At 33.2% G+C, this 23,541-nt stretch overlaps 1 protein-coding gene across 1 annotated transcript; it reads left to right on the top strand.

Moving 5' to 3' along the window:
- Nucleotides 1-5,689: 5,689 nt before the first annotated feature.
- On the top strand, nt 5,690-7,590 carry LOC100819471 (myb-related protein 315). Its single transcript, XM_003554964.5, has 3 exons — nt 5,690-5,921; nt 6,027-6,156; nt 6,636-7,590. The coding sequence occupies exons 1-3, from the start codon at nt 5,789-5,791 to the stop codon at nt 7,192-7,194; spliced, it is 822 nt and encodes a 273-aa protein (XP_003555012.1). The 5' UTR covers nt 5,690-5,788; the 3' UTR covers nt 7,195-7,590.
- Nucleotides 7,591-23,541: the final 15,951 nt, after the last annotated feature.

Genomic DNA, 23,541 nt, shown 5'->3' with positions numbered 1-23,541 from the left:
TTGACGTGAGAACTATGAAATAAACTTCCAACGGAAGTTTTTAATGTATTGGACAAATTTAAAACATTGCATAAGATGACCACTTAAACATTGTTTTAAGGGTGGGAAACATGCTTTTTATTATTTTTTACTCTTAATTTGAGGTCTTTTTTTATGAAACTATTACACAATATTTCTTTTAGATTCTTTGCATAAGATGACCACTTAAACAGATTTAAGGGTGAGAAACATACTTTTTTTTTTTATTTTTTACTCTTAAGTTGAGGTCTTTTTTTATGAAATTGTTACATGGTATATATTATTTTGGATTCTTTGACCTGAGGACTATGAAATAAACTTCCCACGGATGTTTTTAATGTATTGGACATGAATTTAAAAAATTGCATAAAATAACCACTTAAACATTGTTTTAAGTGTGTGAAACATACTTTTTTTAATTTTTTTTTACTCTTAATTTGAGGTCTTTTTTGATGAAATTGTTATACAATATTTTTTTTGGATTCTTTGATTTGAGGACTATGAAATAAACTTCCCACTGAATTTTTTAAGGTATTGGACATAAATTTAAAAAATTGCATGAGATGACCACTTAAATATTGTTTTAAGGGTGGAAAACATACTTTTTATTTTATTTTTTACTCTTAATTTGAGGTCTTTTTTTATGAAACCATTACAGGGGTAGTTAAATATAGTTGATCCCACTATCACAACATTTTATACTCCAATGACCAAGACGATGATCAGTCCCACAAGGTGATGGATGTCGATGACATCACATATTTCTTCTTTCATGTATGATTGGTTCTCCCTCATGATGATGATGTTGTTGTTCTGTGTTAGTGTATTTAGGTGGATTGTTGCAGTTGAAGAATTTTGTCCTTACTCTCCAAACGAATATGGTGCATCAAATTATTGTAAAGAAGCTAAATATTATGTCGCGGAATTTGGTGTATTCAAATCGACACCAAATAAATTGGTCATTCATTAATGGCTAGTTGTGTTGACTGACTCGCCAGTTTGGGTAAAAGTTTGATGAACAGGTGAAGGAGTACAATACATTGACTGAGGATGTGGAATTTTGGAATGTGTTTGTTCAACACTTTTCCCTAAAGCATTAAGGGTAATTGTTGTGCGTGGATCATTTAGTTGTTGTGCAATAGACAAGAACAAAATAGTGTTTTTTCTATACCATTCCATGTACTCTGGTGTATGTGTCACTATTCCTTCAACCCATTGTCTAGTTAAAACATTATTGCATTTGTTTTTCCAGATATTAATCCACTCTGCATGATATTCCATCCAGTCACTGTAATGATTGTCTCGCATGTCAATTTGGTGAAGTCGATCAAGATTCATGGGATCAACAGGGATATCTTGTTGTAGTCCAAATTGTAGTCTGATCCGGTTTGTTCGATGTCACTCAATAATTGGAAAACAAATAATTGAAGTACATGTGGTCCAAATCTCCATGTCTCTATATGCATGTCTCAGTAGGTGTTGTTGAAATACATTAGATGAAATCATGTAATAGGTTCAAATACATTAGATGAACTCTATTTCCAGATTTATCAAGAATTAAATCACCATCAATCATGTACATTATGTAAGCTCTACACCTATATTGTAGTTGGTGTATTGTTGATTCTTTAGGAAATGGTGCGCGCAAGATGCTATGCAACCATGTCAGCTTCAGTGCAGCTCCTTTACGTGCATTTTTTGGAGGGACTTCCCCTAGTAACTTGTCGCATAACTCATCCAATGTAAGAAGCTAGGTTCAGTCACAACATGACCATCGACTCTAATGCCTAGATGCAATGCAACATCTTTGAGTGTGATGGTGCACTCACCCCATGGCAGGTGAAAGGTGTGTGTTTCAGGCCTTCATTATTCAACCAATGCAATGATCAATGCAGGATCAATTTTGCACTGTTTGATTAGGGCAATATGTTGGAACCTGATAAACGATAATAATGGTATAATTTGTGGTTCTGTTCAAGTATTTTTTGGTAATATGAAGTGATTAAATCATTAATCATGGTACGTGAATAGTGTGAATGTGTTGATGACGCAATAGAGGTTTATGATCCATGAAAACAATGTTAAATGGTAAACCGAGTACAAATGATATAAAATTTGAAGTTGGGTGATGAAAATGTGGTATTGACATGCACCTCCCATCTATTTATAATATAAACTATGTCGAGATTCCAAAGCACATTTATACTTTATCTCATTGTAAGGCCTCGAGATTCAAAAGCACATTTACACTTTATCTCATTGTAAGGCCTCAAGATTTCAAAGCACATTTACAATTTGTCTCATTGTAAGGCCTCGAGATTCGAAGGCACGTTAACACAATTGTGCTAGTGTCACACATCGAGATTTCAATTCATGTGAACCATGGACCCGTGATTGATTGTATATATAAATGCACCATATCACCAAAGACTTTGCACAATTGCATCAAATCAAATTGTGAGAGTAAACAGATAGAGCAAGCAAAATGAGGTCAAAGCCAATTTGGGTATACATTTATATCAATGGTGAAATCATTCAAAGTTTAAGTGCAAAAGCAATTTTCAAAGGTGACAAGACAAAATCGTTACTGTTGAATCCAACAATGACGCTGTCAAACATAATCACCACAATACAGTCATCAATTAGAGATAATGATGTTACGCCTATAATAACTGCACTTTGGTATCGGTGTCCTGTATATGAATTCAATGGTCAAGTTTAATATAGGGCAATTCAAATTATTGACGAAGACGATGTTTTGTGCATGTTTCATACATTTGTGATTATGGCAAGTGTAATATATATGGAACTTAAAGTTGATGTTCATAATTCATTATCACCTACTTAAGTTAATGACCTAAGTTGGACCGAGATGGAGGAGAAGCTACACAATTCCCTGAAATTAGAATGAATAATTTAACATATTTTGTTGTTGTATTGTGTTTAAGTTTTTCTCAATCTTTATTATGTATTTGTAGTTGTTCCATGCTTTGAAGTTGTTTTTTTCAATTTACTTCAATAATAATAGCCTACACATGCATGATTTCAGATATGCGAAACAGTGTTGTACCTAACCCTCACATGCACCGAGAACCCCATTAATGTGTGGTATTCACATTGTTCACTAACATGCATATGTTTACCTCATTAACGTGGTTTTCAACAATCCGCATGGGCTTGTCGTGCGATACAAAACACTGCGGTCAACACTCATGATGCAATGGAGCCTATAATGTGCGCTGTTGCACACTGTTCACTCACATACGTTTGTTCAGCAACAAGATAATGTACAACCACCAACTGGTGCACTCCAGGTTGGCATGTCCTTATGTAAATGCACAATGTATTCAAGCACTCAAAGAATACATCAGAAATCAATTTGATTGCAAAACAATATATTCTGACCAGAGAAGGCTAAACTTCGTGTGTAAATCACATGAAAATGGTTGTACATGGAGCTTAGGTGCATGCAATTCAAAGAGACATAAAAAATGGATTATCAAGAGTATCAGAGGATCTAACCATATCCTCTTATCGCCTACGCCATCATTGTAGAAGGGGAGACAACTTTCAACTTAGGGTTTTTGGGTTTTTCCTAAATAATTTGAGAAGGCATGTTACTCCACAAATTAACATTTCTCTCATTTTAGATAGGCACCCCTTGATTATAAGTGTGTGCAATAACCCAACTAACTGATGGGTTCAGGACACATCACATTCCTTCTGCCTGCACCACATTGCACAAAATTTTCTTCCTGGTAACTCAATCGGCAAACATTTGAAGAAACCATTCATGTTGGTTGGTAAGAATCTATTTTATTTCTTTGTTAAACTTTACTTTGAATCAAATTTTATAATGTAATAGATTGATTGAATATTCACAGGATACGCATACACAGAGAAGATGCATTGGTAGCATCTTGGGGATATCCGTGCGAATAAGCCAAGTGCAGTTGAATGGCTTGATCTGTTACCCAAAAAATATGGGTACAATGCTTCCATGCAGGGAAACGTTAGGAACATATGACTACAAATTTGTCTGAGTCGGTTAATTCCATGTTCAAAAAACACAAGACATTTGTCGGTGTCATGGTTGAGGAGACGTACTTCAAGATCGCAAAACTCTTTGCTATTAGAGGCCAACAAACTCAGGCAATGATCAACTCTAGCTCGCACGTCATGACCGCCTGTAAATCTATCAATGTTGATCCTATGAACTATGTGTCCTCGCGATTCACCTTACAAAACATTTTGCACGTCTACGACAACTCCTTTGTTTTAGTGTCACACGAATTAATGTGGCAAGAATATGAAGTAGTTCAGTGGGGTCTTGATCCAAGGAGAAGGAGGAGTGCAAAGGATCTTTGGGTTTCAACTCTCATTCCTATTAAGATGGACGAAGAAGAAATTGATAGAAAAAAAATGTGAAATTTTTCGAAGGTCATAACAGAAACAATTGTCCCAACATGCTTTCATCTTCAGTTTTCCCTTAAACAAATATTATTTATAATATATACTTATAATGTAATGTAACGTTCTTCTATAAATAAATTGTTAAAGAAAAAATATTATCATTTTAAAAAAAATTAATGACAAACAAAAAAAATTATATTTAGTAAAGTAATAATATTAAAATTTTTAATTTTTTATTAATACAAAAATATTAAAAAATCAGATTTTTTTGAAAAAATAAAATAAAATGTTAACTAAAAAATGTCTTGTATAAATTAAATATTATCAAATAAAGTCTATTATCAAATAATTCTTGTATAATTAAATAATATAAGAAAAAAATTATATTTAATAACATTATTTTCTTAAACAAATAAAAATTATTTTACTAAAAAATTATTTTTAAAATCAATTAAAAACATTTTTATATAATATAATATTTAAAATAAAAGTATGGAAACTTACATTTAAAATATTTTTAATAATTTAAATTAAAACATAAATTTAAAATTTAAAATAAAATTTAATTTAAAAAAACACCGCTTAAAAGTCGGGATAATCCCAAGTTCTCAATGAAACCTAAAACTGATGCATTTTAGGATATAACCCACAAAGTGGTATAATTTAGGAATGATATGAAGAGAGAAAGTTTAGATCGGTACAAAAATCAAGTTTTTATGTTCAATAAAAAAATTGTCATATATAATAATTTTGTGGTCTTTTATATATCTAAGTTATAATTACCTTCTAATTGATTTACAAGGCATAGAAATTAAATTCTATGAATAAATATATTTTGATTGTCTTGCATATGTTATTATTGTCTTATTCATCACCAATTTATTACTTAATGTTCAAGGTTCCGGATCCAAGTGAATCCATGGAAGAATTTCATGACATAATAATAGTGAAGGCATCTCAATAGTGTAGCCTACAACGACAAAGCGTGCCAGCCATTTTGGGACCAAGGAATCCCATCAAACTCAATATTTTACAAGGAATGCTATCAACAAGAGAAGATTTTGGCACCAAATAATGAAGTTTTTCCAACAAGGTGGACTCAATGTGGTGTTGGTGGTGGTGACCATCATTTTATAATGACAACCCCTTCTTGCTTTCATAGCTTTCAACTAAAGTGCTTTCTATCCAATCATTTATCACCCTTATCATAGGACACCTTGCTTTTTTTAAATGTCTGAATGAACTGGCAGCATCTTTGCTTCAACCTTAAATAGCTCCTTTTTTATGTTGTCACACTTTGTTAACTCTCAAGGGATAATAATTTCTTGATTTGGCAAATTAAGGTGAAAGTTCCAAAATGGGAAGACAGCCTTGTTGTGATAAGGTTGGTTTGAAGAGAGGTCCATGGACTATTGAGGAAGATCACAAGCTTATGAATTTCATCCTCAATAATGGTATTCACTGCTGGAGAACAGTTCCTAAGCTAGCAGGTATTTTTTTATTTTGTGAAAAATTTGTTCACATTTTGACTTTGCCTTAAAGTTGTGTATTTATTTGAATTGGTGCATTTTTATTTTTGTGGCATGCTTGTGAAGGCTTGCTAAGATGTGGAAAGAGCTGCAGATTGAGATGGATTAATTATCTGAGGCCAGACCTCAAGAGAGGTGGATTTACTGAAATGGAAGAGGATCAAATTATACAGCTACATTCATGTCTAGGTAACAGGTATATATGTTATATGTTCTGAATTGTCTTTGCACCCAAAACAAAAAAAGATGGTAGATTTTTGGACATTATGTGAAGAAGCCTTTGAAATCAAGGTTTTAAATTGTGGTCGTGGTTTCATCACGATCCTTAACACTACAGGAAATTGCAAATATATGTGACTGCAATTACGATTGCAATGCATTTTCAGAGAGTGCAAAAACCTTGATTGGGCCGAAATCAGCCTTTGACATGACGGTTTTAAATTGTGGTTATGTTTTCGTCACAATCTTTGATATTTTAGGAAATTACAGACATATCAATCGTAATTGTTGCTGCAATGAATTTGCAGAGAGTTCAAAAACCTTGATGTTGCCGAAATCACCGTCGCGGACAGTTTTTAGAACTTTGTTTGTAATTATCTCAGGGGTATTGTAGTTTTAGAAGGATATCAATATATGGATACTAATTTCTTCTAACGGAATGAAGTACATTTTCAGGTGGTCTAAGATTGCTTCACATTTTCCTGGGAGGACAGACAATGAAATCAAGAACCATTGGAACACAAAAATCAAGAAGAGGTTGAAGCTCCTAGGTTTGGACCCTTTAACCCTGAAGCCATCTGAGCAAAAGGAAAAGTCTGTTGATGACAAAAAAAATATAGAATTACAACCAAACACTTCAAAAGGGTCTGAACAAGGTGTAGAGAACAAGTCCTTAGATATGCATAGCACAAGAGAAGTGCCAAAAACAGAAGGGAAAATAGAAGAAAACAAGGTGACTTGGGATGATACCACTGGATTTTTCAACAATTATGAAATGTTGTGCTCACAGTTGGACTTGGGATCATGGATGAGCCAAGAAACCAAAACCAGCACTAGTTCTTATTGTAGTTCTTCTTTCTCACTTGATGATTCTAGCAACCTTTCTGTGGGTGAATCCTCTTACCTTCAGGAAAATTCCTTACAACAATGGGTTGATGGTTTGGATTCCATTTTGTCATGGGATAGCTTCAATCCTCTTGAGAAAGATTTTCTCTTCTTGGATAATAGGCAATGAGCACAACCACCTCATGAAACTGCACAATTTTTACAATCTCTCAATCAATAAAATGTTACAACATTTCTTGTGTAGAATACTGCCACTGCTTTTCTTAATGTGATTCCATATTGTTGAATGTGAATTGGATATTTTGTTATTGCTTGTTCATCCATATTATATGAATTAACCAAGTTGAATGATGTTCTGTGTCTCATGTAGTCGATCTCATTTAGTGAAATAAGATTTATATTGTTGTGTTCCTTAACCAAAGCTTGAATTGAACTCCTCCACAACACACCATGACTTGTACCACATGGGGGGCTGAAGAATGCAAATTTGATAAGATCACCACTTTTTCCTGTCTCCTCTGTACTGACGGTTTTATTGAAGTTGTCACACACATCATCATGAAATGTCCAAGGTTTACCTTGCTTGGTCGCTTTCTGCTGCTTGTTATGATCAATCACTTTTGTTGTTCTTCCTATCTTTATGCTTTTAAATTTCCTTAATTATTAAAAATAAAAATTTGTTGAGATAGTTTGATGACCAGTACAACTTTACAATAATATATCCACACCGCGCCTTACTCTATGGAATATATGTCATCTTTAATCTTTAATAATTAACATTCGAATATAAAGATTTTATATCCTTATCATCATTGCCATAAAATTAAAAATTATATTTTTATACTAATAATTATAGAAATATACTAATGAGGATATTCTTATTTTTAGTACAAGTGTATTAATAAAATATAATTAGATATTATCTTAAAATATATTAATTATGTAACATACTCATACTAAAAAATAAAAATAATGTAATTTGCTAACATACATGTGCTTATTTTTAAGCACCAATAAGTTATAACTAAATATTATGTTAAAATGTATCAATAATATAGTACGCTAACGCACTCATACAAAAAAAAGTGTATATATTAGCAAATTTCATAATTAAAATGATTTTTAATTTATTGATGGGTTAAATTTTAACAAATTATCAAAATTAACTATTCCCTTTGTACCGTATTATATAAGGTTGAATTAACTAATTCACAGATTAAAAAAATTAATTAATTTAGTTAAGAATATTAAATTTATTTTAAATTAAATTTTTTTTTCAAAATAATTCTTATAAATAAAATTATTAATAAAGATTATTTTAAAAAATAATTAATAGATAAAAATATTATAAATTAAATCTTATAAAAAAAACATTAAACTACACTTTTATTTTCGACAATTTCGACATTGTAATAAGGACACAAGGAAATATTAAATTAATGGGAATGGTAGTGGTCGACTGGTCTTGCTAAGCACAGAAACATTATTAATGTGGAAGAAGCCTCGGAACTCTTCCATTACATGCGTACCAATTTGTGTCAGCCGTTGACAAGGAACATGAGATCCACTATGAAATGATGATTCATTTGGCGTTGTATATGCCAATATGGGATTGGATTGGATTTGGACCCATGGTCAATGGTTTCTTGTAATATTTTGTGAAATACGTGTGTCATACATTCTTATTTGATAAAATTATAAATTTGATTTCCTATTTATTTCAGATATTAATTTTGGTTCTCCTATAATTTAATTTATTAATTAAGTCTTTCATTATGATAAATCCTGTTGCTTTAATCCTTAAACCCATAATTGGATGTTGACTATTACTTATGAACGTTGACCACTACATGTCATGTTTTGATTGAATGATATTTTTCTCTCACTAAAATGGTCGGAAAATGCAATATCGCCATAGCGAAGATCGGAAAACACCACATGTCCCCCCATTTGGTCGTTTAGCTAGTAACATCCATCCAATGGTGAGGGATGAGCGTGTGTCTAGAGTCATTGGATGTAGGGCATTGAAACAAAACCTCTGCACGGCAATTGCCCTTTTATAGCTCCTTGCGACACATCTTCTTGCTTCCTCCGAAAACCCTAACAACATAGGTGCAGACGCAAACACAAAGTGTGGTCCATTGACGAAGATGGTGCAGCGTCTCACCTACTGCAAGCGGCACAACTATGCCACCAAGTCCAACCAACACAGGGTCATCAAAACCTTGGTAATCAAATCCCTCCCTCACTGATTATGCTTCGGATCGAAACAATTTTTGCTTTTGTTTTTGTTTTGTTTTGTTTTGCTTTTTTTTAAGTTTTTGGTATTAATTGGTTCTGTCGAGTACGTCATGTTTGGTTCTGTGGGAATAATGCAAGTGGAAAGCTCATTTATCAGACTACCAAGAAGAGGGCCAACGGATCCGAGTGCCCTATCATTGGCAAAAGTTCAGGGGGTGCACTTTTTGTTACTCTTTCAATTTTTTCTTCTTTTTTGTTGTGTAATTTTTAGTGTTCTATTATTCATTTTTTTTTAATATTACTTTGGTTTGGACTAGTTATGAACATTGTTAAGGATAGTATTAGCTTAAAACCAGCTAGTGTGTATAATTCAAACTTCCTAAGACTACAATATTGGGACATTGTTCTGGTAGTTTCAATGTGAGAATGGGAGAGAGAAAGAGAACAAGAGAAAAATACCATGCAAAATATCATTCAATCAAAACGTGGTGGTTAACGTTCGTAGGTAACAGTCAACGTTTAATTTTGGGCTTGGAGACTAAAATAACGAGATTAAACATAAATGAGAGACTTAATTGGTGAATTAAATTATAGGGAGACCAAAATCAAAATTTGAGACAAATAGGAGGGACAAATTTTACAATTTTTCCTTCTTATTTCAAAGTTATGAAATTTAGTATTTATATTGAAGGATTGTTCCATTAAAAAGAAAAAATTATTGAAGGAGTGTGGCTAAAAATTATCATCATCACATTATTTTTGTTAGATTAAAGTATCTCTATTCTCAAACTTATGAAATTGAGTATTTATTTGTATTTTTTATTTATTTTTTTCTCTCTTTAAGAATCAAAGACTGAGTTAGACTCTCTTAACAAATTTTTTATTCATCTTAAATATTATTAATTAAATTTAGTTAAAATAAATTTAAATTTTAATATTTCTTGATGCACCATATCAATTTTTTAAATAAATAAGATTTTAATATATTTTTTTGTTCATCACAACATTAGAGCATAGTATCTATTAGCTTTGTGAATAAAAAAAATGAGTTGGAAAATCTAGTTTGTCACCTTTAATAATTTTTTTCCTCTTAATAACATTTTTTCATCCATAATACATAGAAGAGAGGCACCGAGTTTAATTTGATTCCAATTTTAATTTGATTTTGACACACTATCAAATTAATGTCGTAATTCAAATAACTTCCTTTCAAAAAAAATTCAAATAACTTGTTTTATTTTTCTTAATTTGGAAAATCTCATCTCTTATTCACATATAATAAAATACAATATTCATTAACTTTAAATAATAATAATAAATTATTATATATTTTTATTTTTACATTTATTTATACGATGCATGAAAAGTTTCTAATAATAGCTATTAATCTCACCATTTTACTAAAAATAAAATAGTCGATTATATTTTATTTTCTATTTTTTCAAATAATTCTCATTTTTTTATCATGTAGCTCTGATTTTTATCTAAGATTTTTTTTTATCAACTTATATAAAAATCAGAGTTACATCTAAGTTGAAACTATTAAGTTGGATTGGGTTTATAGGAAAATGAGTCCAAGCCGATTGCAATACGTAATACAGATTGTTGTTGGGTTTTGCTTTGGGCACCAGCCCAACTGCTGGTACACTCAGGAAATTAGGTAAAGTGGCAAAAATGCCCTTCACCTATTTTTTAAAAGTATTTTTCTTTTTCTTTTTTTCCCGCTACAGTACTCTTCTTCTCCCTCTGTTTGCGTTCGTTCTTCATCGTGCCGTTGACGCCACCGTTCGTGTTGTCGTCGCGCCACTAGTGACCACCACCACAGCCGCCTTGCCGTTGTCCATCTCCGTCGTAAGTGCCCTTGCTTTTCTTTGTCATTTTTTTGCACATTCACGGTAGGGGGATTGGGGATCCCTATAAGGCATATGGATTGGCAATCCGTACGCCTTATACGAATTGGTAATCCGTATGCCAAAATTGTAGTTTTACTTTGGTCATTACTTTAAGTTTTTATTAGAATTAGTGTTGTCAACTCTATATATTTGAAAAAAGAATTTGTATATGAATTTATGAATATATTAAAGTAATAAAAAAGTTAATGAACAAATAATAAAAATTTTATTTATGAATTATTAAATTGAGATTGATTGAAGTATTATTTGAAACGCTTACATAAATTATTATAACTGTTTTAATGTGCAGATTATGGTTAGAATCATATGTTTGGGTTGGACAAAAATATCAAATTACAGACATTGGTTAATTTGACTACATCAGGATGACTCTAAAATATGTCACGCACAACATCTTCATACTTTAATATATGTCAATGAATATACTGATCCCGTCCAAGAAGCTTCATTAGTTGTTGCATTTCATTATTACTACCTCTTATGGAAGAACGGTAAGCATTTCTTGCATTGTATATTTGCTTGATTGTTGTATAACTATTGATATTATGCTCCTTCAATGTTAGAAGAATATTTCTTGGTTTCACCATTGACTTTGTCATATCAGCAACAATGATTTTCTCATCCTTAGTCAGTCGACTAGCATATGGATGTTATACTAAAGACTTTGTCAATTCATGATTATGACTCCCACAAATTAAATTCATCATCCATCATTTGCCTTCCATAATTGGTTTTTCACGCAGCTTAAAGAGATACTCATATTTTCTAACACCAGTACATGTTCTTACCGAATCCTTCTTCTTGGCCCTATACTGACCACTCCTTTCACAACCAATTAAAACAAATGAGGTCCTTCCTCTAATACCATTATTTGTGTTTGACCTCATAATCACCATCACAAATCCAATTTCATAAGCAACGAATCGAACCCATTACAGAACATCATCACAAGTAGCAAACACCTACAATGCAATCCATACAAGTTTAGTCTTCAACAAACATTCATTTAATTACTTTAATAACAATAAATCATATTAATACCTGAGAAATATTGAAAGCATCAGAATAATCAACATGTTCTTCATTCACACCACCTTCATCTTCATTTAGGTCATTCATATAAACTTCTTCACACATTACACTATTTTACATCCACTGATCTTCGTCCATCTTAACAAAGCATTCAAAAATTTCAATGACAAACAAAAACCCTTAACCACATCATAAATATACTATCATATAATTTTCGCATTTTTTACTGCAATTATTAATATAATGCATTAAATTAAATTAAAAATGAAAAAGAAAATTCGGTATAAATTTTTTAGCCCTAAATATCACTTTCTTACCATACAAACTATAACTATCAAATGATCATTCTAATTATATCTATTTAAAAGTTTTATAATTTTCAATTCTAATTTTTTCTAATTAAATAAATTTTAAAGAACAACTTATAAATTAAAAACATGAATATGGATTGGTAATGCGTATAAAGCATACAGATTGTCAATTTGTATGTTTCGTATGAATCATATGGATTCTCAATCCGTAAGTTAAATTAAATTTACGGATTATCAATCCATAAATTTAATTTAACTTACGGATTACCAATCCGTAAGTATTACGCAAAAAAAAAAGACCATCTTACCTCTTCCATTAATGACCAAACCAACAACCGACACAACCACCACTTGTTGATGAACCATTGTAAACAATGTAGCTCGACCAAAGAGGACACCAAAACAAACGACAAACTCTCATGGAACAAACGAAACGAACGACGGTGAAGGAAAAATGAAAACAAGCTCAGACGAAAAATGAAGAAGGAAAGCACTACTTATAACAGGGGTATAATGGGCATTTTTAAAATTTTGTTGGGTGTACCAGCAAATCTGCTGGTGCCCAAAGCAAAATCCATTGTTTTGTGCACTCTTATTATTGTGTTTTTTTTTTACTTATTATTACATTCCAGAAAATTGATTTCACAAGTAATTTGTAGTTTGGAATATGTTTTTTGAAAAGCAATGGGAAGTGTAGGAGGCAATAGTGAGAGTAGAGCAATTACGTCCTCTCAGAATACAACACGATCAGGTCGGGATTTGTGAAATGGGCGGTTGCATCCTGCACCCCCAAGTTTCTTCTTGCAGACTTTCTGAAATGTTTTTTTTTTTTACCTTTCGGATTGGTCATTCCGAAAGAAAAAAAGAGATGCATTCCAAAATTTAATTTTACATTGGTTATTTTAGAAGTTGAAAAAAATAACAGGAAGCAACTAGAAAGTGCAAGAAACAACTTAGAGGTGCAGGAGGCAACTGCCTGTGAAATGATAGTGAAATGATACAACCTCAAACTAAACCAACCCCATCAAATTTGGTTTGGGTTAGATAGCTGGAAAAAAATAAATGTTTAAAAAAATCAATAACATTACCTTAAAAATTAAAAAAAAATGAAGTCAACATCAAGACTAAGACCCACGAAAACCCTCGTCTCGCATTACTGATCAATGATCACTCCATCATCATCTATATCTAGCCAAACCTCAACACCACGATCACTTTTGCCCCGACCAATTTCTATATAGCACATATTTTAGTCTTTAAAATTAAGAAAAGAAAAAAACAATTAAAATAGCTATCATCAACTTGAGAAATACATAAACGAGTAATATTCAATTAAACAAAATAAGGCCTTCTCTTACATGTAATTCTAAAATGAAAAATGCATCAAACATCTAGCACACTTATGCCTATTCCCCAAATAAATAACAATTTCTTTTAAGGAATAATAAATTGTGCATGGCCAAGATGATTCTGGTAGTAATTATCAAGCTGATAATGGATAAAAAATAGAAGTCTGCAATCTATCAGGTATCTACATGTAAACTTTGCAACATACTAAGGAAAAAAAAATCTGCTGCAATAGAGAACTAACAACCACGTCACTAATGAAAAAAAATTGTGCAAGATCATCAAGTATAAAGATGATTCCGATTGTAGTAAATGTGGCAATGTAAAATTGGTGCATACTATGAGGCTATGGTAAAACTAATTGAGTTATGTTGCATGTTTTACCCATCCAGGTGTTAAGATTGGTTGCCATAAAGAAAGTTCTTGCTAAGAGAATCTTGAATCTACAATCTACAATTTAAAATAAAATAAAAACTTTATGAACAGACATAGCCTTTGAGCAATTAACCTTATAAATAAGCATGAAAATGTTAATTTATGTGGCATCCTCTATCCTGATATACATATTTATATAATAAAATACATGAAAATATGAAATTACATAAAATGAGATTTTATTCAATGAACATAAAAGAATTCACATGGTAAAAGGTTCACATTCACTTCACTATTACCAAATAAAACTTGTCAAAAACATTTTTGGTTCAAAACATCATGTAATAAAACAAAAAGCCATGCCCCAATGTTACATCTTATTAGAGTATTGTGTCCCAATGTCCTTCAGCACAAGGTTCCTTAAAGCAATCCACTCAGTCATCTGCTCCCATGAACACAAAGTTCGAGATTGATGTAAGCTCCATTGGAGCTTGTAGGCCTAAGATCTTCTTCCTCAATGGATTCCTTTGCTTCTTGGAAGATGAATAGCAGCGGAATGGAGCAGGAAGAGAGAGAAGAGACGCCACTTCAAGGAGAAGATGAGTCTAGAAGAAGCTCACCACCATAGGAGGCCATGGATAAGAGCTTAGGAGAAGAATGAGATGAATGAAGGGAGAGGGAGAGAAGAGCACGAAATTTTATGCTCTAAAAGAGCTCTGAAATCTGAAGTTTAATTTTCAAATGATCAAAGTTCAAAAAAATGCACACACATGACCTCTATTTATAGCCTAAGTGTCACACAAAATTGGAGGGAAATTTGAATTTCTATTCAAATTTCACTTGAATTTGAAATTGAATTTGTGGAGCCAAATTTTGGAACCAAAATTTCACTAATTATGATTAGTGAATTTTAACTATGGTTCAACCCACTAATCCAAGATCAACTTCAAGATTTTTCACTAAGTGTGCTTAGGTGTCATGAGGCATGTAAAGCATGAAGAACATGCACAAAGTGTGACTATATGATGTGGCAATGGGGTGTAGCAAGCAAATGTTCACCTCCCCCTCTAAAATTTAATTGGATTGGGCTTCTCCCAATTCAATTAAATTTATTTCTCAACACACACATCAAATATTCACTTAATGCATGTGAAATTACAAAACTACCCCTAATACAAAAACTAGTCCAGGTGTCCTAAAATACAAGGGCTGGAAAATCCTACATTTCTATGATACCCTACCTACATTATAGAGCCCTAAATACAAGGCCCAAAATTAAAGAAACCTTAATCTAATATGTACAAAGATAAGTGGGCTCATACTTAACCCATGGACCCGAAATCTACCCTAAGGCTCATGAGAACCCTAGGACCTTCTCTTGCATCTTTGGCCCAATCTTCTTAGAATATTCTATCCAATGCCCTTGAAGGGGTAGGATTGCATCATTCCCTCCCCCTTGAAAAGGATTTGACCTCAAATCCAGAGGTTCTTGAAACTCATGGATTCTTTCCTCAACACATGTAAAAAGAATAAAAACATATGTATTAGTGATGTTGGGTGTGTTAGAGTACGATAAGGACTGAAAACCCCTTTCTTGGCCATCTTCCCGTGAGAGAATATAGTTCCTTCCCAACTCAATGAGTGGTGCTACAAGTATAGAAAAATATGGGACAAACCTTTTGTAAAAGTTTGTTAAGATATTGAAGCCCCAAATTTCCCTTATACTTGGTGGAGTAGGCCACTCAAGAATGACCTTTATTCTCTTAGGGTCCATGGGAAGCCCTTGATCACTATTTAAAAAGTTAAGGAAAGTAATGGAATAAAATATACCTTTTTCTTTAGTTTCATGTTGATTATTCCTACAAAAAATTACGACAAACCTAAGATGTCCCACATGAGCACCTAGGTTTGCATTGAAACAAAAAATAAGAACAAACCTACCTAATGAGTCCCTATGTACACAAATCATGAAAATGTTGGGTGCATGAGTGATTTTACAAAAGAGAGTTGCACCACTCAACAAATTCATCATACCACCTATCATAGGGATTTGGTGCCTAATAATACCTATTTTAGGCACATACAAAGCACAAGGATTTAAGCTCTTGCGAACCAAACCCTCATCCAACAACTCCTTTACTTGAGGAATAACCTCAAGCTCAAGAGGTATGGCGGTGCTAAGAGATGTTTCCCTTGATAGGAGAAGGTAGAAAGATTGTTTAAGAAGGAGTGCCCTTTTAATATCACCTTTTGTTGCAAAATGATTTTCCTTCTCAACAATCTTCTTAGAGGAATCCTTTTCCTCCTTTTCCTTCCCCTTGGCCTTTGAAGACAAGGCCTTACTATCCTTCTTTTTCTTTTGTTTTTCTAGTTTTTTCTCCTCATCCCTCTTATCTTTCATAGTTAGTTGATCTTTGGCCACCTGTGAAGGTGTTTGAGGATGCAACACAAATTTAGTGCCAATATGGGTGAGGGTAATTTCATTAGTTAGGCCATTGTAAATGATTTTCCTATCAAATTGCCATGGCCTTCCTAAAAGAATATGTCCTGCCTCCATGGGAACTATATCACAATTAACTTCATCCTTATATGTCCCAATGGAGAAAGGTACCTTCACTTGTTGGTTAACTATCATTTTCCCTTGCTCATTGAGCCATTGAAGTTTATAAGGTTTTGGGTGGGGAATGATAGTGAGGTTTAACTTGGAAACTAATCTTGTGCTACAACAATTGCAACAAGATCCATTATCCACAATGAGAGAACAAGTTTTATCTAAAATTTTGCATCTTGTATGAAAGATGTTCTCTCTTTGGGATTGAGATAGATCACAAGATTGACCTCCAAGGAGCCTTCTAACCATTAAGAGGTCACCTTCTTCATGGGGGTAGACTTCCTCACTAGATTCTTCACCCCTTACTTCATCTTCACTTCCACTAGAGGAAGGGTCAGAAGTAGTCTCCTCTTGACTACTATAAATGTCTTGACCCCTCATGATCATGGTTTTCTTTGTGGGGCATTAAGAGGCAATGTGACCTCTCCCAAGACATTTGAAGCATTTAATGTTGCTAGTCCCTTCTTGTGAACTAGTCTTAGGGGTGTATTTCCCTATGGTCTTACCCTTATCTTCCTTGGATTTTGAAGGTACAGCCCCTAAAATTCTATGGGCTTGGTCCTTCCTTGGATAAGAGTGAGAGCCATAAGATTTTGAAGAAGGCTTTCTTTTAAGTTGTTGCTCCACTCTTATACAAAGTTGGACTAGCTCATCTAGGTCCCTATATGGAAGGAATTCAACCTTATCCCTCACTTCCATATTAAGCCCACTAAGGAACCTAGCTATGCTTGTTCTTTCCTCCTCCCTAAGTCCAGCTCTTAAAAAGAGTAGTTCCATTTGTTGTCTATATTCTTCAACACTCATACTCCCTTGTCTAAGCCTTTGGAGCTTGTCCATAAGCTCTCTTTCATAGTAGAAGGGAATGTGCCTCTTCCTAATGGCATTCTTAAGATCATTAGAATACTCTACTGGAGGATCCCCATGAATCCTTCGTTCCCTAACAAGGGAAGTCCACCAATAGAGGGCATACCCTTGAAAGCTAAGGGTAGCCAATGAAACTTTTCTCTCTTCGCTAATATGATGGCAAGCAAAGAGTTGTTCAACCTTCATTTCCCAATCTAAGTAGGCCTCAACATTATCTTTTCCATGGAAATATGGGAGGCTAATGTTAACCTCTTGAGGCCTTCTATCTTTTTCTCTTCTTTGGGAGTGATGTTTAGTATGTGAACTATGGCGCCCTCTATAATAGTCGCTAAGTTCTTCACTTAAACTTTTGCAAGAGTCATGACTACTATAGGAGACATGTTTTTCTCTTTTCATTTCTTTCATTATTTTTCTTCTTTCTTCCTCTCTTATTTTCTCTCTTTCATCTTGACTTATTTCTTCCACTCTTTTTTTACCTTTTTCTTTACTCTCTTATTTTTCTTTCCACAACTTAAGGGATCTCAACTCATCTAATATCTTATACAAGGGGTCCTTAGGAGTAGAACCCTCACCATTAACACTAGATGAAGAATGAAGACTCATGTTGGTTCCTAAGTTATGGTTCATTCTTGTTGGGGGTTTGAAAACAAAAGGTAAAAGAAACTATGGTTGAAACTAGCCAAAATAAACACTAAAAGAGGTGTGAAAAATAAGGTAAAAACTAATTGGTAAAAGGAAAGCTACCTAGGCGGTTTGACAATGGAGAATAAAGGAAATAAGCTATGAAAGTAAGCAAGAAATTAAAGTGCAAGAAATGCAAACTAGGCGGATCCTAAGAGTGTTTGGATGACCTCATTTAAGGCTCCCAACAAAACACTCACTATCCTAAGGGAAAATTGCCTAAAATTATTACACACAAATGGAATTAGGGTGACCTATTGGAGGCTCCCAACTTACTTCCAATGAAAGGCCTTTTTGTTACAAAATTTGAAAGCAAAGCAAATTACCAATTACAAAATTACAAAAAAAAATTCCTTAATTGTGGTGGCTATTCTCTCTTTGGTGTTTCACTCAATTTGGAGTGCTTCTTAATCCAATAGCTCTTAAGGTGGTTGGCCCCTTGCTTCTTGACTCAAATTCTTCAAGGTATGGCACCAATCCTCCTTTCCAATTCCCTATATAGCAACTCACAAGCAAGGAAACAAAGAGACAAGCAATAACCAAAGACAAAAAAAAAATGAAATGAAAGCTAAACCAATATAGTTTTAACAAGACAAATTTTCAAGGATTATTCAACAATTAAAGAAATGAAAAGCACACAAAAGCAAGCTAGGACTCAAAGAGAAACCTAGAATGGCTCTAGAGTAGAGTAGAAAAACTAAAAAGAAAAAAAGACTCAAGAAACCTCTAGTTTTGGCACTTGTTTTCATAATAATTTTCAATTGAAGTTTCAGAATTAGGATTGGTATAAAATAGGCACCAATTATAGAACAAATTTTGAGCCATAACAACAAGCACACTTCCCTTTCACTTTTTTTTTTCCTGGACACTGATTTTTCTTCCAACTTGTGTGATTTTTATTATTTTTTACTTTATTCCAAATCACTTGATTCTTTTTTTATAATTTTGGTCTAGATGTCTAGAAAATTCAGTAAATATTTCAGCTCAAAACATGTAGTGACCGATTCCAAGTAATTTATACAAGTTTGTATATTCAAGCTGCCAGCACCAGCGATTTCAACCTAAAAATCAAGAGTAGTGTTTATGTTGCTTAAGGCTTGGATAGTTACAATTTGTGTTTGCTTATGCTCAATTATCTTGAATAACACAATTCAAGAGAGCTTAAGACTTATTTGATTCACAAATCCAGCCACAAATCAGCACCACAACTCAACTTCATCATAGGCATTATGTAGGAAACTTAGAAAACAAAAAAAAAAGTTCAACAACAAGACTACTTCTAGGAATTGATTTAGAACATGTTATAAACTAAATAACATGCATGAATTAGACTCAAAATTCAAAAGATAGGCTAAGAATAACAAGAATATATGAAAAAATGTATCTAGAATTCGATCAACAAAATAAAAATTCAACACAAACTTAGAACATAATGTGACAATTACTATGACTAAACATGACTCTAAGACAACATGGATTAAGTGATTTACACTTAGATTTTTGTGTTTTTTTTCTAATCAATATTTTGGAAGAAAAATTTAGATCTAAGGTTCAGCACAAGAATATTATGAATGAAAAATGATAGAACCTAAAATCAACACAAAAACATGATTCAAGAGTAGATCTACAAATTTTGAACCATAGAAATGCAAGAACAAGTGTAGATCTAAGATTTAATCGGTTTATTTTTTTTTTAATCTACTCTAAACAGCACCAAACCACAAGACAATGGAGGATATACATGGAGAATAAGATGAAGAACAAGGAATTAAAGAGAATTCACTAACAAAAAGATAGAGGAAGCAAAAGAACATCACCTAGATGAAGATGCTCTTGATACCACATGATGTAAGCTCCATTGGAGCTTGTAAGCCTAGGATCTTCTTCATCAATAGATTCCTTTGCTTCTTGGAAGATGAATGGCAGCGGAATGGAGCAGGAAGAGAGAGAAGAGACGCCACTTCAAGGAGAAGATGAGTCTAGAAGAAGTTCACCACCATAGGAGGCCATGGATAAGAGCTTGGAGGAGGAATGAGATGAATGAAGGGAGAGGGAGAGAAGAGCACGAAATTTTGTGCTCTAAAAGAGCTCTAAAATTTGAAGTTTAATTTTCAAATCATCAAAGTTCAAAAAAATGCACACACATGACCTCTATTTATAGCCTAAGTGTCACACAAAATTGGAGGGAAATTTGAATTTCTATTCAAATTTCACTTGAATTTGAAATTGAATTTGTGGAGCCAAATTTTCGAGCCAAATTTTCGAGCCAAAATTTCACTAATTATGATTAGTGAATTTTAACTATGGTTCAGCCCACTAATCCAAGATCAAGTCCAAGATTTTCCACTAAGTGTGCTTAGGTGTCATGAGGCATGTAAAGCATGAAGAACATGCACAAAGTGTGACTATATGATGTGGCAATGGGGTGTAGCAAGCAAATGCTTACCCCCCCCCCCCTCTAAAATTTAATTGGATTGGGCTTCTCCCAATTCAATTAAATTTATTTCTCAACACACACATCAAATATTCACTTAATGCATGTGAAATTACAAAACTACCCCTAATACAAAAACTAGTCTAGGTGTCCTAAAATACAAGGGTTGGAAAATCCTACATTTCTAGGGTACCCTACCTACATTATGAAGCCCTAAATACAAGGCCCAAAATTAAAGAAACCTTAATCTAATATGTACAAAGATAAGTGGGCTCATACTTAGCCCATGGGCCCGAAATCTACCCTAAGGCTCAGTGAAAAACCTCATCGGACGCCTAGAAGTACATGACAAGACAGACCACATACCAGTAAGTCATGTCACTCTCACTAGGTAAAATCATAGGAAGGCTAGTCAGGGTCACGCTATTTTACGAGAATTCTCCAACCATGTGGGATCGGCACAGGCTTAAAGGAGCACTCAAACCGGGTGTATTTACCCCCAAGGCTTAGACTTCAAAGAGTCCGTCAGGGCTTTTCCCTCCTGATTCAGGTCCAACCGAGAAAATATTTTAGCACATAGACTCTATCTATGAACTGTACAAAACACACGACTCCTTGTTCTCAAAATAATTTTATCTCTTCGCGCTTATGATTAAACTTGTCAGGTCCCCACAGTGGTTCCCATCATAATACTCATCGCACATTAACTCATCGCCCTTAAAGGGTCTTATAGTCATGTGATTGTACAATTCATATCCCACACTTAATGCACACAACATCTCAATGCACATATGTATTACAAGTCAATGCATACTCAATTTATCACATACACCCGGTCTTAATCACGATGGTATAATCCCAAAGTAACATATTATCACACCTCATATATCATATACACTTTACCTATGAATTATACAATACACATAACTACTCAATTGTTTTCAAAATCATTTTAACTCGTCGTGCCTTAAAGTGATTCAACTCGTCGGGTTCCCACAATGGATCTCATCATAATACTCATCGCGCAAAAATTCGTCGCCTTTAAAGGGTCTTACAATTGTGTGATTGCATAATTTATAGCTCACAACTCAATACATATAACATCTCAATACACATGTATCTCACCATTCATCATAGGTTTAATTTGTCACTTACTCTCAATTTGAATCACCATTTCATAATCTCAATATAACAATTTATCATGTCAATCTAGCAAATCTTGTCCAAAGCACAAAAAATTTATACAAAAATGTTTCTCACAACATGTGGAGTAAAACCCCTCAAACAATTTCACACAATCATATCAAAATCATAGGTCAAAAACACGAAAATACTAAGAGCACTCAATTTTATCAACCAATTTGTATCAGGACATCCATTGGTCCGTCAAACACAACAATATCATATTCATAATCGTAAAGGAAAATTATAATTCAATAAACATCTCAAATAAACCTCAATTTAATCCTCTAAGGATCCCTACACATGTTCATTCTAACCTCAATTGCGATAAACTCATTCCTTATCTCTAAGTTGGCTCACGGGTGTAGTCCAATAGTAATAACGGTATCTTTAGTGGTTCCATGAGACTCCTCAAGTTTTTCCTCTGATTGTTTTGCTAGGATTTCCAAATGTCACAAAGAAGGATAAGAGATTGTAGCCTTCACTTCACTGTCAACATGAGAGACTAATTTCTCTCTGCAAAAACATTATTTCGCAAATCCTAACAGTGAGACTATGTGAAAATGGATTCCAAAGGTGGTGTCCAAATTTCACAACGATCCAATGGTTAACAAGTCCTGGATAGTAGTTTTATAGGGACAGGTTTAAGTGTATGCGAGAAAAAGAAAAAGCTCAGTGCAAGGGACATTTCTTCCACCACAGACATTATCTTGAAAATCCCAACGGTGGGTGTGTGCCAAAATACGTTTCAAGTATCTTGTTTAAATTTCATGACGATCCAACGGTTAACGAGACTGGGATTATCATTTTACTTAAACAGGTTTGAGTGTATGCGAGAAAAAGAGAAAGTTTTGAGGGGGAGAGAAGGGGAAACGAATGAGGGCAAGAGAAAGCGTAGAGACGTATCGTCAGTCTAAAAACAGACCTCATATGTCTCTATTTATAGCTGGGTACTCTCAGCCTATTATTTACTCTGTTTTTATTTATTTTTATTATCTTATAAACAAGAACTCTATTTTATTTCATATCAAATGAATAAATAAAATATTTTTTTATTTTCCTTCAAACCATTATTTTAATTAATAAAGTTATTTCTTCTTATTTATTTAATTATAAAAACCTCTTCATTTTTCTAAAATTCTATTTATTTTTAAATAAAATTCCTTTTTAATTTATTTTACGAAAAATGGGTTGTTACAATTTCCAATTAGACAAAGCACAATGAAAACATGACAAGTTCAATGAAAGTATCAAATGACTTGATCCTAAAGGCCTTGTTGAGATACACCTTTTTAAAGTAGGAAGATAAATGAAATACAGAACCAATACTCCTTTCCAATTCATAAAACAATTTGTTAATGATCTGATTTTATTTATTGTAAGAGAAAAATGTTTGTACATTGTACAATGTAAAACAACTTTACACAGGCAACCAATATATTTTTCCACCTCACTTTTTATTGCTTTAAGTATATCAAATAAAAAATAATTGAAAAAAAGGAAACAAATCCCATCCGTATTATGC

The sequence above is a fragment of the Glycine max genome, chromosome 19 (genome assembly GCF_000004515.6).
Source record: "Glycine max cultivar Williams 82 chromosome 19, Glycine_max_v4.0, whole genome shotgun sequence".
Taxonomy (NCBI): Eukaryota; Viridiplantae; Streptophyta; class Magnoliopsida; order Fabales; family Fabaceae; genus Glycine; species Glycine max.
Note: the sequence above shows the minus strand (reverse complement) of the source record. Positions and strands in the feature narration are given on the sequence as shown.

Coding starts and splice junctions, on each gene's coding strand:
- LOC100819471 (XM_003554964.5), top strand. CDS start 5,789: ATGGGAAGACAGCCTTGTTGTGATAAGGTTGGTTTGAAGAGAGGTCCA. Junction 5,922..6,026: donor AACAGTTCCTAAGCTAGCAG/GTATTTTTTTAT, acceptor ATGCTTGTGAAG/GCTTGCTAAGATGTGGAAAG. Junction 6,157..6,635: donor CATTCATGTCTAGGTAACAG/GTATATATGTTA, acceptor GTACATTTTCAG/GTGGTCTAAGATTGCTTCAC.